At 52.4% G+C, this 15,911-nt stretch overlaps 1 protein-coding gene across 2 annotated transcripts in view; it reads left to right on the top strand.

Annotated features, from left to right (window-relative positions):
* The first annotated feature begins 2,493 nt into the window (after positions 1-2,493).
* SLC4A5 (solute carrier family 4 member 5) overlaps positions 2,494-15,911 on the top strand; it is a 35,814-nt gene continuing 22,396 nt past the window's right edge. For both annotated transcript variants that reach the window (XM_030964177.1, XM_030964176.1), the window contains exons 1-3: positions 2,494-2,567; positions 12,837-12,929; positions 13,781-13,969. In XM_030964177.1, coding sequence (XP_030820037.1) covers positions 12,857-12,929; positions 13,781-13,969 — 262 coding nt within the window. In that variant the 5' untranslated portion in view covers positions 2,494-2,567; positions 12,837-12,856. The remainder of the gene's footprint in view (positions 2,568-12,836; positions 12,930-13,780; positions 13,970-15,911) is intronic.

Below are 15,911 nucleotides of genomic sequence, written 5' to 3'. Positions count from 1 at the left end.
TTTGGGAGAACTCCCAAAAAGGCAGCGAGGAGAATTCCTCATCAATCCCTCATTGTTTTTAATGGAGAAAGAGGGAAATGTGAAGGGGTTTAATTAGGCTGATATGCAAATGAGATGCAGATTTGAGCTCCTCTCTAATCAAGGCCTTGATTAAGGATCCTGAGGCGCCTGGAGATGGAATCAGGGGTTCCTGCAGGGAGCTTTTTTTGGGGTTTTTTACACTCCTGTGGTTTTTTTGGGGACAATTTGGTAAAAATAAAATTTGAGCAGGGGGAAGGGAGAGGAAAAATTCCTCTTAATCCAGAGAGGGAGAAATTGGGGAGCTTTTTTGGGAATGCTGAAGCAGCGTGGGATTTTGGGATTTTGGGATTTTGTCCCTGATGTGGGATGGGATTCAGGGCCCCTTCCCACCCAAAGCACTGCGGGATTCCCTGAGCTGGGGCTGGAGGCTGCTCCAGGAGGAAAATCCGTGGGATCTCCATGAATCCGTGGGATCTCCATGAATCCGTGGAATTTCGATGAATCCGTGGGATCTCCATGAATCCGTGGGATCTCCATGGATCCGTGGGATCTCCATGAATCCACGGGATCTCCATGAATCCGTGGGATCTCCATGGATCCATGGGATCTCCATGAATCCGTGGGATCTCCATGAATCCGTGGGATCTCCATGGATCCATGGGATCTCCATGAATCCGTGGAATTTCCATGAATCCGTGGGATCTCCATGGATCCATGGGATCTCCATGAATCTGTGGAATTTCCATGGATCCGTGGGATCTCCATGAATCCATGGGATCTCCATGAATCCGTGGAATTTCCATGGATCCGTGGGATCTCCGTGAATCCGTGGAATTTCCGTGGTTTTTCCAAGAGGGAAAGGCCCTGCCTGTGGCTCTGAGGTTTTTTTGGGAAGTGAGTCCTCCCCAAAGGCTCCGGAACCTGGGAAGCACCAAAACCTTGGGATGGATTTGGCCTCGTTCCTTGAGGAACCAGCCCCAGAATTCCAGGAAAAGAACTGGGAGAGCCAAATCCCTTGGGAGTTTCCTGGCCTGGGATCCCACCCAGGGCCACCCATGGGGACAATTCCCGCTGTCCCAGGTGCTCCAGCCTGGCCTGGGACATTCCCAGGGGTGCAGGGGCAGCCCCAGCTCCTCTGGGAATTCCATCCCAAAAGCCCAAAATCCCATTTAATTTTCCCACTTTGAAGCCATTCCCTGTGTCCTGTCCCTCCATCCCTTATCCCAAATCCCTCTCCAGCTCTCCTGGAGCCCCTTCAGGCCCTGGAATGTTCTGGAAGCTCTCCCTGGAATTTCCCTTCTCCAGGGGAACATTCCCAGCTCTCCCAACCCCGCTCCAGAATCCTGGAATGGTTTGGGTTGGGATTTGCCCTGCAGACCCCTCAGCCCCAGGGACACCCCAAATTCCAAGGGGCTCCTCCAGAATTCCCGATTTGCTTTGGATTTCTGGTGTTTTCCCGGGATAACCCCTCCCCCTTTATCCCGGGCTAACCCCTCCCCTTTATCCCGGGCTAACCCCTCCCCTTTATCCCGGGCTAACCCCTCCCCTATCCCGAGTTAACCCCTCCCCTATCCCGGGCTAACCCCTCCCCTTTATCCCGGGCTAACCCCTCCCTTATCCCAGGCTAACCCCTCCCCTATCCCGGGCTAACCCCTCCCTTATCCCGGGCTAACCCCTCCCCTATCCCGGGCTAACCCGTGCTGTTCCCCGCAGGCTCCCGGAGCGGTTGTGAACACCCTGTGCGGGTACCGCGCCCTGGACAAGGAGGTGACTTTGGAATTTTTGGGAATTCTCTGCTCCTTTTTCCCCCCCAATCCCAAAAATCCAATTCCCCCTTCCCCAGCTGCTCCCAGCTCGGATTTGGGGCTTTTCCCTGGAATTTTGGGGCACTTTTGGTGCCCTGGGATTCTCACCTGGGAATGGCCTCAGCCCTTCCCAGCGGGAGAAGGATCGAGGGATCAGCCCAGTGCAGAAATGTGGGAATTCCTGGTGGCAGAATTCCCTGCAGAAATGTGGGAATTCCTGGCAGAAGTGTGGGAATTCCTGGCAGAAATGTGGGAATCCCTGGCAGAATCCCTGGCAGAATTCCCTGCAGAAATGTGGGAATTCCTGGCAGAAATGTGGGAATTCCTGGTGGCAGAATTCCCTGCAGAAATGTGGGAATCCCTGGCAGAATTCCCAGCTCGGGCAGGCCCCAGCTGCAGGAATTGGGTGCTCCAGGATCTCTCCCAGGACCCCAAAAATTGGGATTTAACCCCACCTCAGCTCCAAAACATCCTTTGGAAGCACAAGAACAGAAATCCCTCCCCTGTGGGTGATGATTTGGGTCCAAATCCCCAACCCGAGGTTGTTCCCACCAAAATTCCTGGGAAAGCTGCGGTAAAATCCCAAAATTCCCGGGAATTTGGGACCCTGTCTCTGCTCCGCAGCGCCTGGAGCTGCTGGGCACCATCCACGTCCGGGGCTGCATCCACGCCGTGGGGCTCTGGCTCAAGGACAACTTCCAGACCACGCTGGCCATCGTCTGCTCCCTGCTGCTGCCCCAGGTACGCCTGCAATTCCCAAATTCCAGCTGCAATTCCCAAATTCCAGCTCCGATTCCCCAATTCTGGCTGCAATTCCCAAACTCCCATCTCCAATTCCCAAATTCCCGGCTGCAATTCCCAAATTCCCGCTGCAATTCCCAAACTCCCAGCTGCAATTCCCAAATCCTGGCCGCAGTTCCCAAACTCATAGCTGCAATTCCCAAATTCCCAAATCCCGGCTGCAATTCCCAAATTCCCATTGCAATTCCCAAACCCCCGCTGCAATTCCCAAATTCCCGCTGCAGTTCCCAAATTCCAGCTCCAATTCCCAAATCCCTGCAATTCCCAAATTCCAGATCCAATTCCCAAATCCCAGCTGCAATTCCCAAATTCCCGCTGCAGTTCCCAAATTCCAGCTCCAATTCCCAAATTCCCACTGCAATTCCCAAATTCCAGATCCAATTCCCAAATCCCAGCTGCAATTCCCAAATTCCCGCTGCAGTTCCCAAATTCCAGTTGCAATTCCCCAATTCCCACTGCAATTCCCAAATTCCAGATCCAATTCCCAAATCCCAGCTGCAATTCCCAAATTCCCGCTGCAGTTCCCAAATTCCAGTTGCAATTCCCCAATTCCCACTGCAATTCCCAAATCCCAGCTCCAATTCCCAAATCCCACTGCAATTCCCCAATTCCTGCTGCAATTCCCAAATTCCCGCTGCAATTCCCAGCTGGAAGGAGCCCCCAGGATCAGGGGTGACCCCGCAGTTTTGGGGTTCTCAGCGCCGAGGGCTCGGCTCCTTTCCCCTGCTGGAGGGTGGGGAAATTCCTTTGGGATCCCAATTCCATGTGGGATTTGTGCTGGGGCAGGGAAAGTCATCCTGAGGCCTCATCCATTAACAGCTGGCTGCTAATTGGGAATGCTAATGGGGAATGCTAATGGGGAATGCTAATGGGGAATGCTAATGAGAAGAAATCCACGGGAATGGGAACCCTGATGGGTCTGGAGTGGTTAATGGGGAATGCTGGGGGTAAAAAATTGGGAATGCTGATGGAGCTGGAGTGGTGCTGGTAATTGGGAATGGTGGGGACAAAAATCCCTGGAATGCTGGGGACAAATCCCTGGAATTCTGATGGAGCTGGAGTGGTGCCTTAATGGGGAATGCTGGGGGTAAAAATCCCTGGAATGCTGCTGGGTCTGGACTTGCTGCCATGGCTGGGGGAATCCAGGGTCCCCCAAATGCAGGAGCATCCCGGCCCTTTTGAAAGGGAAAACCCCAATCCCATGGGAGAGGTTTTGTTCGTTTCCCTTCCGCTCGGGGCCAGGCACAAACTCTGCCTCCATCCATCCCTGGAATTCCCTTTTTTCCCATTCCTGTGTTCCCACCCCGCTCTGTTCCCTCCATCCCCCACGCTCCTGTCACTCCCAACCCTCTCATCCCAAAATCCCTCCTGGCCTGGGGCTGGCTGTGTTTCATCCCCGCGTTTCCAGCCCATCCATCCTTCTCCTGCCGGGGCTGGGGATGTGCTCGGGGTGGCAGTGAGCCTCAGAAATTCCAGCCTTGTCCTGGAGCAGCTTTCAGGGAATGCAGCTCCAGCTCCTTCCTTCCCGAGCCTTCCCAGGCATTTTTTCATGGAGGTTATTCCAGAGGATCCTGCAATGGTTTGGGTTGGGAAGGAGCTTCAGGGTCACACCCCTGCCATGGGCAGGGACAATTCCCACTGTCCCAGGTGCTCCAGCCTGGCCTGGGACATTCCCAGGGATGGAGCAGCCCCAGCTCCTCTGGGAATTCCATCCCACCCTCATTCTATCCCAAAATCCCATTTAAATCTCCCCTTTCCCAGTGGGAAGCCATTCCGTGTGTCCTGTCCCTCCATTCCCTATCCCCAGTCCCTCTCCAGCTCTCCTGGAGCCCCTTCAGGCCCTGGAATGTGCTGGAAGCTCTCCTGGAATTTCCCTTCCCCAGGTGACCATTCCCAGCTCTCCCTGGAGCTTTCCCTTCTCCAGGTGACCATTCCCAGCTCTCCCTGGAATTTCCCTTCCCCAGGGGATCATTCCCAGCTCTCCCATCCCAGCTCCAGCCCCAGGATCATTCCCTGCCCCTCTCAGCCACCGCAGTAAAACACAAACAGCAGCAGCAGAACCTCTGCAATCCTTGTTTTTCCCTTGCCTTGTTTTTCCCTTAAAAACCGGGATTTTTCCCCCAGCCCCGCGAAGCAGAAAACCCAGCGGCTCCTGGCAGGTGCCTGCCGAGGGCTCGCATCCATCCATCCATCCATCCATCCATCCATCCATCCATCCATCCATGGATCCATCCATCCATCCATCCATCCATCCATCCATCCATCCATCCATCCATCCATCCATCCATCCATCCATCCATCCATCCATCCATCCATCCATCCATCCATCCATCCATCCATCCATCCATCCATCCATCCATCCATCCATCCATCCATCCCTCCCTGTGAATTATTCCTCCCTCTGTCCCATCCATCTCAGGCGGGGGCGGCCGTTCCCTCCCCGCGGCGTCAGTCCCGGAGATGGATGAGGCCGTTCCGTGAAAAACGCGGAATTTCCCTCCGGCCGGGCGTTTTCCAGGCCGGCACCTTCATCTCCCGCTGACAGGGATGGAGAACGTTCAGCATTTCCTTGGAAGATTAATTTGGGATTTGTTCATTCCCCAATCTCCCCCCTCAGCTCCGGGGGTTCTGTGAGCGTTGTCGGGGCGGGAAAAGGGAATGAAGGGGATTTGGGATTTTTCCATCTGAGCTCTCCATAAATCCCAATTTAGGGAATGGAAACCCAAAAATGAGGGGGGAAAACCCCACTTTGGGCTTTGTGAACTCTGGGAAAGTTCAGCATTCCAGGATCCGGCCAGAACTGGGGAATGTTCCCAAATTTCCATGGAAAAGGGATTTTGGCAGGGAATTTGGAGTCAGGCACAGCCCATCCCTATAGGAAAACCTCCATGGGCTTTTCCATTGGAAAATGGGGTGAAAATGGAAATTTGAGCCTTTTCCTTCATTCCTGAGCCCTTTTCCCAGAGGAGGAGGAGGAGGAGAGGATCCCAGGAGGATTTGGGGCCATTCCAGCCCCAATTCCCAGCGGGAAACTGATCCAAAGGATCCCACAGAGTCCCCACGAGCTAAGCTGGGCTTTGGGATTGAGCTGAGCTTTGGGATTCTCCATGGGAAACAGGAGTCAGGTTTAGAGGAACCACGGAATGCTTTGGGTCAGGAGGGGCCTTTGGGGCCGTCCCATTCCATGGAATTCCCAAATTCCCACTGGGAATTTTATGGATTCCCAAAGCTCCTGGGATTTGTGGATTTTTTATGGATTCCCATAAACTCCTGGGATTTATGGATTTTTTAATGGATTCCCATAAACTCCTGGGATTTATGGATTTTTTATGGATTTCCAAAGCTTCTGGGATTTATGGATTTTTTTATGGATTCCCAAAGCTCCTGGGATTTATTTACCCCCTGGATAAATAAAAAATCCTTTTCCATGGATTTGCCCCCCTTGGGCACTCAAATCCCAGCCTGGGAAGGGTAAAATTCCATCCAGGAAAAACAGGCACTTCCCTAAATTCCAACGCCAACAATTCCTGGATCCCGATCCCGGATAAAAATTCCATTTTTTGTTTTCCCAGCTCAGCTCAGCCCTGCCCCGTTCCGTTCCCGTTTTCCCCTCGGCGGTGCCGTAACCGCGGAGCCGATATTGGATCCATCCATAACTGCTGACAGCTCCGGGGATTTGGGAACGGCAGCGGGGCCGTGACTCAGCGGGCAGGGGCGGCAAAGGGGTTCGGGATCGTGGCTGGGGGGTTTGCGTGCCTTTGTTCCCTTTGGCTCTCCGTTTTCCTTGGGATTTGGGATCTTGGGTGGTTTTATTCCCCATTTTCTCTGGGATTTGGGATCTTGGATGGTTTTATTCCCCATTTTCTCTAGGATTTGGGATCTTGGATGGTTTTATTTCCTTTTATTCCCCATTTTCTCTGGGATTCATGATCCTGACTGAAGCCTTTGGATGGTTTTATTCCCTTCTAAAATTCCCCATTTTCTCTGGACTTGGGATCTTGGATGGTTTTATTCCCCATTTTCTCTGGGATTTGGGATCCCCATTGAGGCCTTTGGATGGTTTTATTCCCTTCCAGAATTCCCCATTTTCTCTGGGATTTGGGACTGAAGCCTTTGGATGGTTTTATTCCCATTTATTCCCCATTTTCTCTGGGATTTGGGATCCCCATTGAGGCCTTTGGATGGTTTTATTCCCTTCCACAATTCCCATTTTTTCTGGGATTCCTCAGCAGGAGGAGCAGGAGCCATCCCTGCCCCAGACCCGGCTCTGTTTCCGTGGCATGCACACACAAATCCTTCCGGGAGGCAAAAATGACAGATTTGCCCCAAATCCCACATTTCAAAGGGTTTTTCTGGCTCCGGGGGATCGGGATTGGGATTTTAATGGGGACTGGTGACAGTTCCATAATGGGAACGAGGCTGCAGCTGACATCCGTGGAAACGGGATTGCAAAACTGAAATTCCGAAGGATTTGCTGTGGGTGGGGATCAGCACAATCCCATTATTATCCCGTTGTTATGATCCCATCATTATTATCCCATCATTATCCCCTTTTCCCCTTATCCCAGCGCTGTCCCTGGAATTCCGGAGCCCTTCCCAAAAATCCCAGCCAGGCTGAGGGGATAACAGGGAATTCCCAGAGATTCCCGGGTTTTGTGGGTTCTGTACAACCCATCCCGGATTCCATGTGCGGGTTTAGACGGGATTTGGGGGAGAAATATTGGGATGTTCCTGGAATCTCCAGGTCCAGGCTGGACTGGGAATTGTCCCTGTCCCCTTTTGGGGTGTCCCTGTCCCTTTTAGGATATCCCTGTCCCCTCGGGGATGTCCCTGACCTCTTTAGGATGTCCCTGACCCCTTTTGGGATGTCCCTGATCCCATTAGAGGTCTCTCTGACCCCTTTGGGATGTCCCTGACCATTTTGAGATGTCCCTGTCCCCTTTAGGATATCCCTGACCCCTTTGGGATATCCCTGACCCTTTTGGGGTGTCCCTGTCCCCTTTTAGGATATCCCTGACCCCTTTGGGATATCCCTGACCCTTTTGGGGTATCCCTGTCCCCTTTAGGATATCCCTGACCCCTTTAGGATATCCCTGACCCTTTTGGGGTGTCCCTGTCCCCTTTTAGGATATCCCTGACCTCTTTAGGATGTCCCTGACCCCTTTAGGATATCCCTGACCCTTTTGGGGTGTCCCTGTCCCCTTTTAGGATATCCCTGACCCCTTGGATATCCCTGACCTCTTTAGGATGTCCCTGACCCCTTTTGGGATGTCCCTGATCCCATTCGAGGTCTCTCTGACCCCTTTGGGATGTCCCTGACCATTTTGAGATGTCCCTGTCCCCTTTAGGATATCCCTGACCCCTTTAGGATATCCCTGACCCTTTTGGGGTGTCCCTGTCCCCTTTTAGGATATCCCTGACCTCTTTAGGATGTCCCTGACCCTTTTGGGATATCCCTGTCCCCTTTAGGATGTCCCTGACCCTTTTGGGGTGTCCTTGACCCTTTTTAGGATATCCCTGTCCCCTTTTAGGATATCCCTGTCCCCTTTGGGGTGTCCCTGACCCTTTGGGATCCCCGCAGGTGCTGGGGCTGGCCATGGCCTGGCTGCACTGGCAGCAGCTGAACGAGCTCCGTTCCCGTTGGGATTCCGTGGATTCCCGGCCGGGCCCGGGCGCGGCCCCGCTGGATCTGAGCGGCGCCGGCTGCTGCTGGTGCCTGCCCCGGGAGGGCAGCTACGGGAACAGCGGGAGCACCGGGAATAACGGGAACGACGGGAATGACTGGAATAACGGGAACAGCGGGAGCACCGGGAATAACGGGAATGACTGGAATAACGGGAACAGCGGGAACACTGGGAGCACTGGGAATAACGGGAATGACTGGAATAACGGGAACAGCGGGAGCACCGGGAATGACGGGAACGACGGGAATGACTGGAATAACGGGAATGACGGGAATGACTGGAATAATGGGAACACCGGGAACGACGGGAATGACTGGAATAACGGGAACAGCGGGAGCACCGGGAATGACGGGAATGACTGGAATGACTGGAATAACAGGAATAATGGGAATGACGGGAATGACTGGAATAACGGGAACAGCGGGAACACCGGGAACGACGGGAATAATGGGAATGACTGGAATGACTGGAATAACGGGAATGACAGGAATGACTGGAATAACGGGAACAGCGGGAACACCGGGAGCACCGGGAATAACGGGAATGACTGGAATGACTGGAATAACAGGAATAATGGGAATGACGGGAATGACTGGAATAACGGGAACAGCGGGAACACCGGGAATGACGGGAATGACAGGAACAGCGGGAATGACAGGAGCACCGGGAATAACGGGAATAACGGGAACGGCAGGAGCACCGGGAATAACGGGAACGACTGGAATACCAGGAATGGAGGGAATAACGGGAATACCGGGAATGACTGGAATACCGGGAATGGAGGGAGCACCGGGAATAATGGGGACAATGAGAGCACCAGGAATAACGGGAATGACTGGAATACTGGGAATGGTGGGAGCACCGGGAATAACGGGAATAACGGGGACAACGAGAGCACCGGGAATAATGGAGACAGCTGGAATGGCGGGGACACCGGGAACAACGGGAGCACCGGGAATACCGGCTGGGAAGAGGAGGAGGAGGAGGAGGAGGAGGAGGAAGGAGCCGCTTTCCTCTGCAAAGTGTGAAGAGCACTCGGACTCGGACTTGGAGCAGAACTGGAAAAAATGGGATTTTTCCTCTCAGGTGCTGCATTTTCTGTGGGAAAACTGTAAAAAAAAAAAAAAAGGGATTTTTGTTCTCAGCTCCCATTGGGAAAACTGTAAAAAAATTGGGGTTTTTTTTATTCTCATCTCCCATTGAGAAAATGGGAAAAAATGGGATTTGAGAAAATGGGGGAAAATGGGGTTTTTCCTCTCAGGTTCTGGATTTTCTGTGGGAAAATTGGGAAAAATTGGGGTTTTTTTATTCTCAGGTCCTGTTGGGAAAAGTGTAAAACAATGGGGTTTTTCCTCTCAGGTTCTGGATTTCCTTTGGGCAAACTAGGGTGAAGCGGGATGGGATTTATTGATGTTGCTGTAAAAGGCTGCAGGGAGCGGGGCCAGCCCTGAATTCATGGGGTGGAAGGGAGAACGTGGAATTGGGAACAATTCCAGGGGAAATCCTGACCCTAAACCCGCCCAGGGGAAATCCTGACCCTAAACCTGCCCAGGCTGGGGCGACCTCCTGGGGGCTGAGCCTGGATCTCCAGGGGGTTTGGGATCATCCCACTGAGGGGATTTGGGATCATCCCAGTGCTGCATTTGGGATCATCCCAGTGCTGCATTTGGGATCATCCCATGGATGGAGGTTTGGGGTCACCCCACTGAGGGGATTTGGGATCATCCTAGTGCTGGATTTGGGATCATCCCACTGAGGGGATTTGGGATCATCCCATGGATGGGGGTGTGGGATCACCCCACTGAGGGGATTTGGGATCATCCCATGGATGGGGATTTGGGATCATCCCACTGAGGGGATTTGGGATCATCCCATGGATGGGGATTTGGGATCACCCCACTGAGGGGATTTGGGATCACCCCACTGAGGGGATTTGGGATCATCCCACAGCTGGGTCTCCCTGCCAGTCCCTAAGCTCCAGTCACAGAACCAGAGCAGTTCCCTCCCAAATCCCCCACAACCGATCCAAAACCCACAGAAAAATCCCCCACGGCCCCGCAAACCCCAACCCCACAGCTTGGGGTGGATTTCCCACATCCCAGCGATCCCACACGGAAACCCCACCCCGCTGTGGGGCCGATCCCGTGGGCTCCCCCCTCCCTGCCTGCCCTGGAGCTCCCGTGATGCTCCGGCCGCGATCGATGGATCGGCATCGGGGCCGGCGCTCGCTTTGGGGTCGCTGGGATGTTGGCAAGAGCAGCTCTGGCTCCTGACAGTGCTGACTTCACTGACCCCACAGCCTGATCCCAAATCCCTCTTTGGGGAGCTCCAGGTGAGTTGGGAAGGGGAAGTTGGGTTTTGGGATTTCGCGGGATCGGGGCCGGCGCTTTGGGGTCGCTGGGAGAGCAGCTCAGACTCCTGGCAATCCCAGCTTCCCCTGACCCCACAGCCCGATCCCAAATCTCTCTTTGGGGAGCTCTGGGTGAGTTTGGAAGGGGAAATCTCCCTTTTGGGGAAATCTGGTTTTTGGGGTTTCTTGGGATCGGGACTGGCACTTTGGGGTCACTGGGAGAGCTGCTCTGACTGCCAGCAATCCCGCTTTTCCCTGACCCCACAGCCCGATCCCAAATCCCTTTTTGGGGAGCTCCGGGTGAGTTTGGAAGGGGAAATCTGGATTTTGGGGAAATCTCCTTTTTGGGGTTTCACGGGATCGGGGGCAGCGCTGGGTTTGCTTTCCCTGCCCGGATTTCTGTGGAATTCCAGTTGGGTTTTCAGCTCTAATTCCTGCTCCCGGTTGGGTTTTAGGGATTTAGGGGGGGAAAAGCTCCATGTGGGAAAAATCCCAGATTGTCCGAGCCCGGAATCGATCGGGAGCTTCCATTTAACCGTGCCTAACAAAGCCTGGCTTTACCCCGCGGGCTCTTTGTGCTTCCAGCTCATCCAGATTCCCAAAAAAATCCCATTTTATCCCAGAATTATCCCAGCTGGAGGGGTTTGTACCCCAATCCATCGCCCTGGAACCCCAGCCTGCTGGGATTTCCTGGGGATTGGGATCCTTTATCTTTTAAAGGGTCATTTTTAGAGTAAAACTATTCCTGGGGGCGTTTTCCTGCTTTTTCTGCTTTTCCTGCTTCCTAAAATGCTCAGGGTTCACCCCAGAATGTTTTTGGCAAGCCAAGGCTCATGGATGATGTTATCCCTAAAACTGCCCAGCCTGGGGATTCCCTCCAGAGGAAAAACCCCTAAATTTGCTTCCCCTTAAATTAAATCAATCCTGCCAAAAACATCGGATTGACGGAAAAAAACCCAAATCATGGAAATTTAATTTAAATCTAAACTGGGATGGGACTGGAGCTGGACTGGGATTTACTGGATTTGAGTTGGACTGGGATTAACTGGATTTGAGTTGGATTGGGGTAAACCAGATTTGAGCTGGACTGGGATAAACTGGATTTTTCCAGGTGAAAGGGAATATCCCCCCTGGGATAAACTGGATTTGAGTTGGATTGGGGTAAACCAGACTTGAGTTGGATTGGAATAAACTGGATTTGAGCTGGTTTGGGATAAACTGGATTTAATTTGGACTGGGATAAACTGGATTTAATTTGGACTGGGATAAACTGGATTTTCCCAGGTAAAAGGGTCAGGAATCCCCGCCCTGCCAGCCCCAGCAGCTCCGGCCGTTCCCGTTTTTGAGGTTTTTGGCCGGATTTGGGGTTTTTCTCCCCGAAAGAGCTGGAAAATGCGGGAATGCCGCTCGGGATCGCCCTCCGAGTGACTTTGGGAGCATCGACCGGGCGGGAATGGAAACAGAAACAGCCGCGCCCGGGCAGCCGAGTGTGAAAGGCAATCGCTGGAGCTCGGCTAATTAGGGAGCCGTTAATTAATTCATCAGCAGCGTCCCCGCCGGGATCAAAGTGGGAAACGGCTGGAAGTGGAAAGGAAATGTGGGATCAGGGGTGGGGAAAGGAAAATTTGGGGTGGGAAATCCCTTTGGGATGTGTGGGGTCACCCCAGAATAATGGGAAATTCCAGGGAAATGTGGGATCAGGGATGGGGAAAAAAGTGTTGGGGTCACCCTGGAATAATGTGGGGCTCTGGAATTCGTGGGAATTTGTGTCGGGAATTCTGCCAGGCTCTGGAATCTGGGGAAATTCGTGTCTGGAATTGTGTTGGGAAATCTCTGGGATGTTCTCCGGGAGCCTCTGAGCAGCAGGAATTGGAGGATGGGGATGGGATCCCGGGGAAATTTTGGGAATGCGGGGAGAGGAGAGCGGGGGTGGCACAGGAGGTGCCCGAGGGTCCCCAGTGATCCCCCCGGGAATCCCACTGGGATGTCCCCAGGGGAAGGATTCCAGAGCAGGGAGCTCCTGGCAGGTGTGCAGAGGGCTCCTTCCCCTCCAAAATCCCATCGAATCCCAGATCCCGTGAAATCCCAGATCCCGTGAAATCCCAGATCCCATAAAACCCCAGATCCCACAAAACCCCAAATCCCACTCAAATCCCATTCCCAACCCTTGCCCAGCTCCCCCGAGCAGCCGGACCATGCTGGAGGATGAGGATGGGATGAGCGAGCGCGGCCTCGGCGGCTTCCGGAGGAGATTCGAGGATGAGGAAGGTGAGAGAAATCCCGGGAATGTCCTGGAGGAGGTGGTTTTGAGTTTTTTATTCCACTTATCATTCCATCCACATCACTTGCACCAGGAATTTTTCGAATTGTTTATTACTATTTTCTTTCCAGCCACCTAATTTTTCACCTGGATTTTTTCTCCCTAAAAAGTGATTTTTTATTATAATTATCGCTCCCTCTAGATAATTTTCATCAGGAATTTTTCATTTCAATTATTGCTCCACCTTATTTTCACTACGAATTTTTCTCCCACAAAAATGAATTTTTTGCTGAAATTACCACCCCATGTAGATAATTTTCACCAGGAATTTTTCTCCCTTGAAATTGAATCTCTTACTGCGGTCATCGCTCCATCTATGCCGTTTTCACCAGGAACTTTTCTCCCAGAAAAACGAATTTTTTATTACAATTATCACTCCATCCACATCGCTTTCACCAGGAGTTTTTCGATTTTTTTATTACAATTTTGTTTCCACCCATGCCATTTTCACCAGGAATTTTTCTCACAGAAAAATGAATTTTTTGTTACAATTATCACTCCATCCACATCGCTTTCACCAGGAGTTTTTCGATTTTTTTATTGCAATTTTGTTTCCACCCATGCCATTTTCACCAGGAATTTTTCTCCCAGAAAAATGAATTTTTTATTACAATTATCACTCCATCCACATCACTTTCACCAGGAATTTTTCGATTTTTTTATTGCAATTTCGTTTCCATCCACGCCATTTTCACCAGGAATTTTTCTCCCAGAAAAATGAATTTTTCACTGCGTTTATCACCCCATCCACACAATCTGAAACCGGAATTTTTTAACCCCTTCCTCTCCCCGTTCCCAGACTACCACTCCATCTACATCGGGGTGCCGGTGCCGCGCGGTTTCCGCAGGAAGCGGCGCCGCCGGCGCTCGCCGGGCTCCAGCCGCGACCGGAGCGGCAGCGAGCGCCACTTCGGGCCCCGCGAGCCCTCGGACACCGACGAGGGCCAGGGCTGGCCCGAGAGCGCCAACGACAACGCCAGCAGGACCAGTGAGTGCCCGGAGTCCCCAAAAATCCAGGGAGGGGGTTTGGGGTTGGATCGGCTCGGGGTTGTGTTGTGGTGGCGCTGATCCGCCCGCTCCCGGGTTTGTTGGTCCTGTTGGGATGGGGTTGGAGAGGGTTCCTTGCTGGGATTGGGGTTCTCCACAACCTTCACACCTTGTTCCCGATGGGTCTTTCCCGTTAAAATGGGGTTGGAGGAGGTTCCTGATGGAACTGGGGTTCTCCACAACCTTCACACTTTGTTCCCGATGGGTTTTTCCCATTAAAATGGGTTTGGATGGAATTTTCCTGCTGGGGTTGGGGTTCTCCACAACCTTTGGGAATCACACCTTGTTCCTGATGGGTTTTTCCCATTGAAATGGAATTTGGGTTGGGGTTGGAGGGGATTTCCTGTTGGGATTGGGGTTCTCCACAAGCTTCACACCTTGTTTCCAATGGGTCTTTCCCATTGAAATGGGGTTGGATGGAGTTTTCCTGCTGGGATTGGGGTTCCAGAAAACTTTCGTGCATCACACCTGGGTTTTTCCCATTGAAATGGGGATGGAGGAGGTTCCTGCTGGGATTGGGGTTCTCCACAACCTTCACACCTTGTTCTTGATGGGTTTTTCCCATTGAAATGGAATTTGGGTTGGGATTGGAGGGGATTTCCTGCTGGGATTGGGGTTCTCCACAAGCTTCACACCTTTTCTTAATGGGTTTTTCCCATTGAAATGGGTTTGGATGGAGTTTTCCTGCTGGGATTGGGGTTCTCCACAACCTTTGGGAATCACACCTTGTTGCTGGTGGGTTTTTCCCATGGAAATGGGATTTGGGTTGGGGTTGGAGGGAGTTTTCCTGCTGGAATTGGGGATCCAGAAAACTTTCGGGCATCTCACCTTGTTCCTGATGGGTTTTTCCCATTGGGTTGGGGTTGGAGAGTTTCCCATTGGGTTGGGTTTTTCCTGCTGGGATTGGGGTTCTCCACAAGCTTCACACCGTGTTCCTGATGGGTTTTTCCCACTGAAATGGGATTTGGAGAGGTTTCCCTGGCTGGAATTGGGGTTCCAGAAAACTTTTAGACATCACACCTTGTTCCCGATGGATTTTTCCCATTAAAATGGGGTTGGAGGGGGTTTCCTGCTGGGATTGGGGTTCCAGAAAACTTTTGGACATCCCACCATGTTCCTGATGGGTTTTTCCCATTGAGATGGGATTGGAAGCATTTTCCTTCTGGAATTTGGGATCCTCACAACCTTGTTCCCAATGGATTTTCCCCATTACAATGGGGTTGAAGGGGTTTTCCTGCTGGAACTGGGGCTCCAGACAAACTGCAGGAATCACACCGTATTCCCAATAGGATTTTCCCACTGAAATGGGGTTTGGATGGAGTTTCCCCACTAGGACTGGGGTTCCAGACAACTCTGGGGAATCACACCGTGTGCTCCTTAGGGGGGAAATCTCCTTAGGGCAGATTAACATTTCACAGGGGAACGCTGCGGCAGCCGAGCCCTTCCATGGGCTGGGATTTTCCACCCCCCTGCTGGAAATTTGCATTCGGGTTCAGGCCCAGCCGAAGTTTTCCCGTTTTATTTTTTTGCACGGGAAGAGATTTTTGATTTGCTGGCAGCTCCTTTGTGCCCTCGGCGGAGGCAGGAGCGGGGCCACGTCCCTTCCTTCTCCTTTTCCCCTCCTTTCCCCCTCCTTTCCTCCTCCTTTATTTCCCCTCTTTCCCCTATTCTCCTCTCTTTCCCCTTTTCCCTCATTTTCCCTCATTTTCCCTCATTTTCCCCTATTTCCGCTCCTTTCCCCCTCCTTTTCCCCTCCTTTCCCCTCCTTTCCTCTCCTTCTCCCCTATTTCCCCTCTTTCCCCTCCTTTTCCCTTATTCTCCACTTTCCCCCTCTTTTCCCCTCTCTTTTCCCCCCTCCTTTCCCCTCTTTTCCCCCTCTTTTC

The sequence above is a fragment of the Camarhynchus parvulus genome, chromosome 22 (assembly GCF_901933205.1).
Source record: "Camarhynchus parvulus chromosome 22, STF_HiC, whole genome shotgun sequence".
In the NCBI taxonomy this organism is placed as follows: domain Eukaryota; kingdom Metazoa; phylum Chordata; class Aves; order Passeriformes; family Thraupidae; genus Camarhynchus; species Camarhynchus parvulus.
The sequence above is the reverse complement of the archived record's forward strand: the minus strand, read 5'-3'. Positions and strand labels throughout refer to the sequence as shown.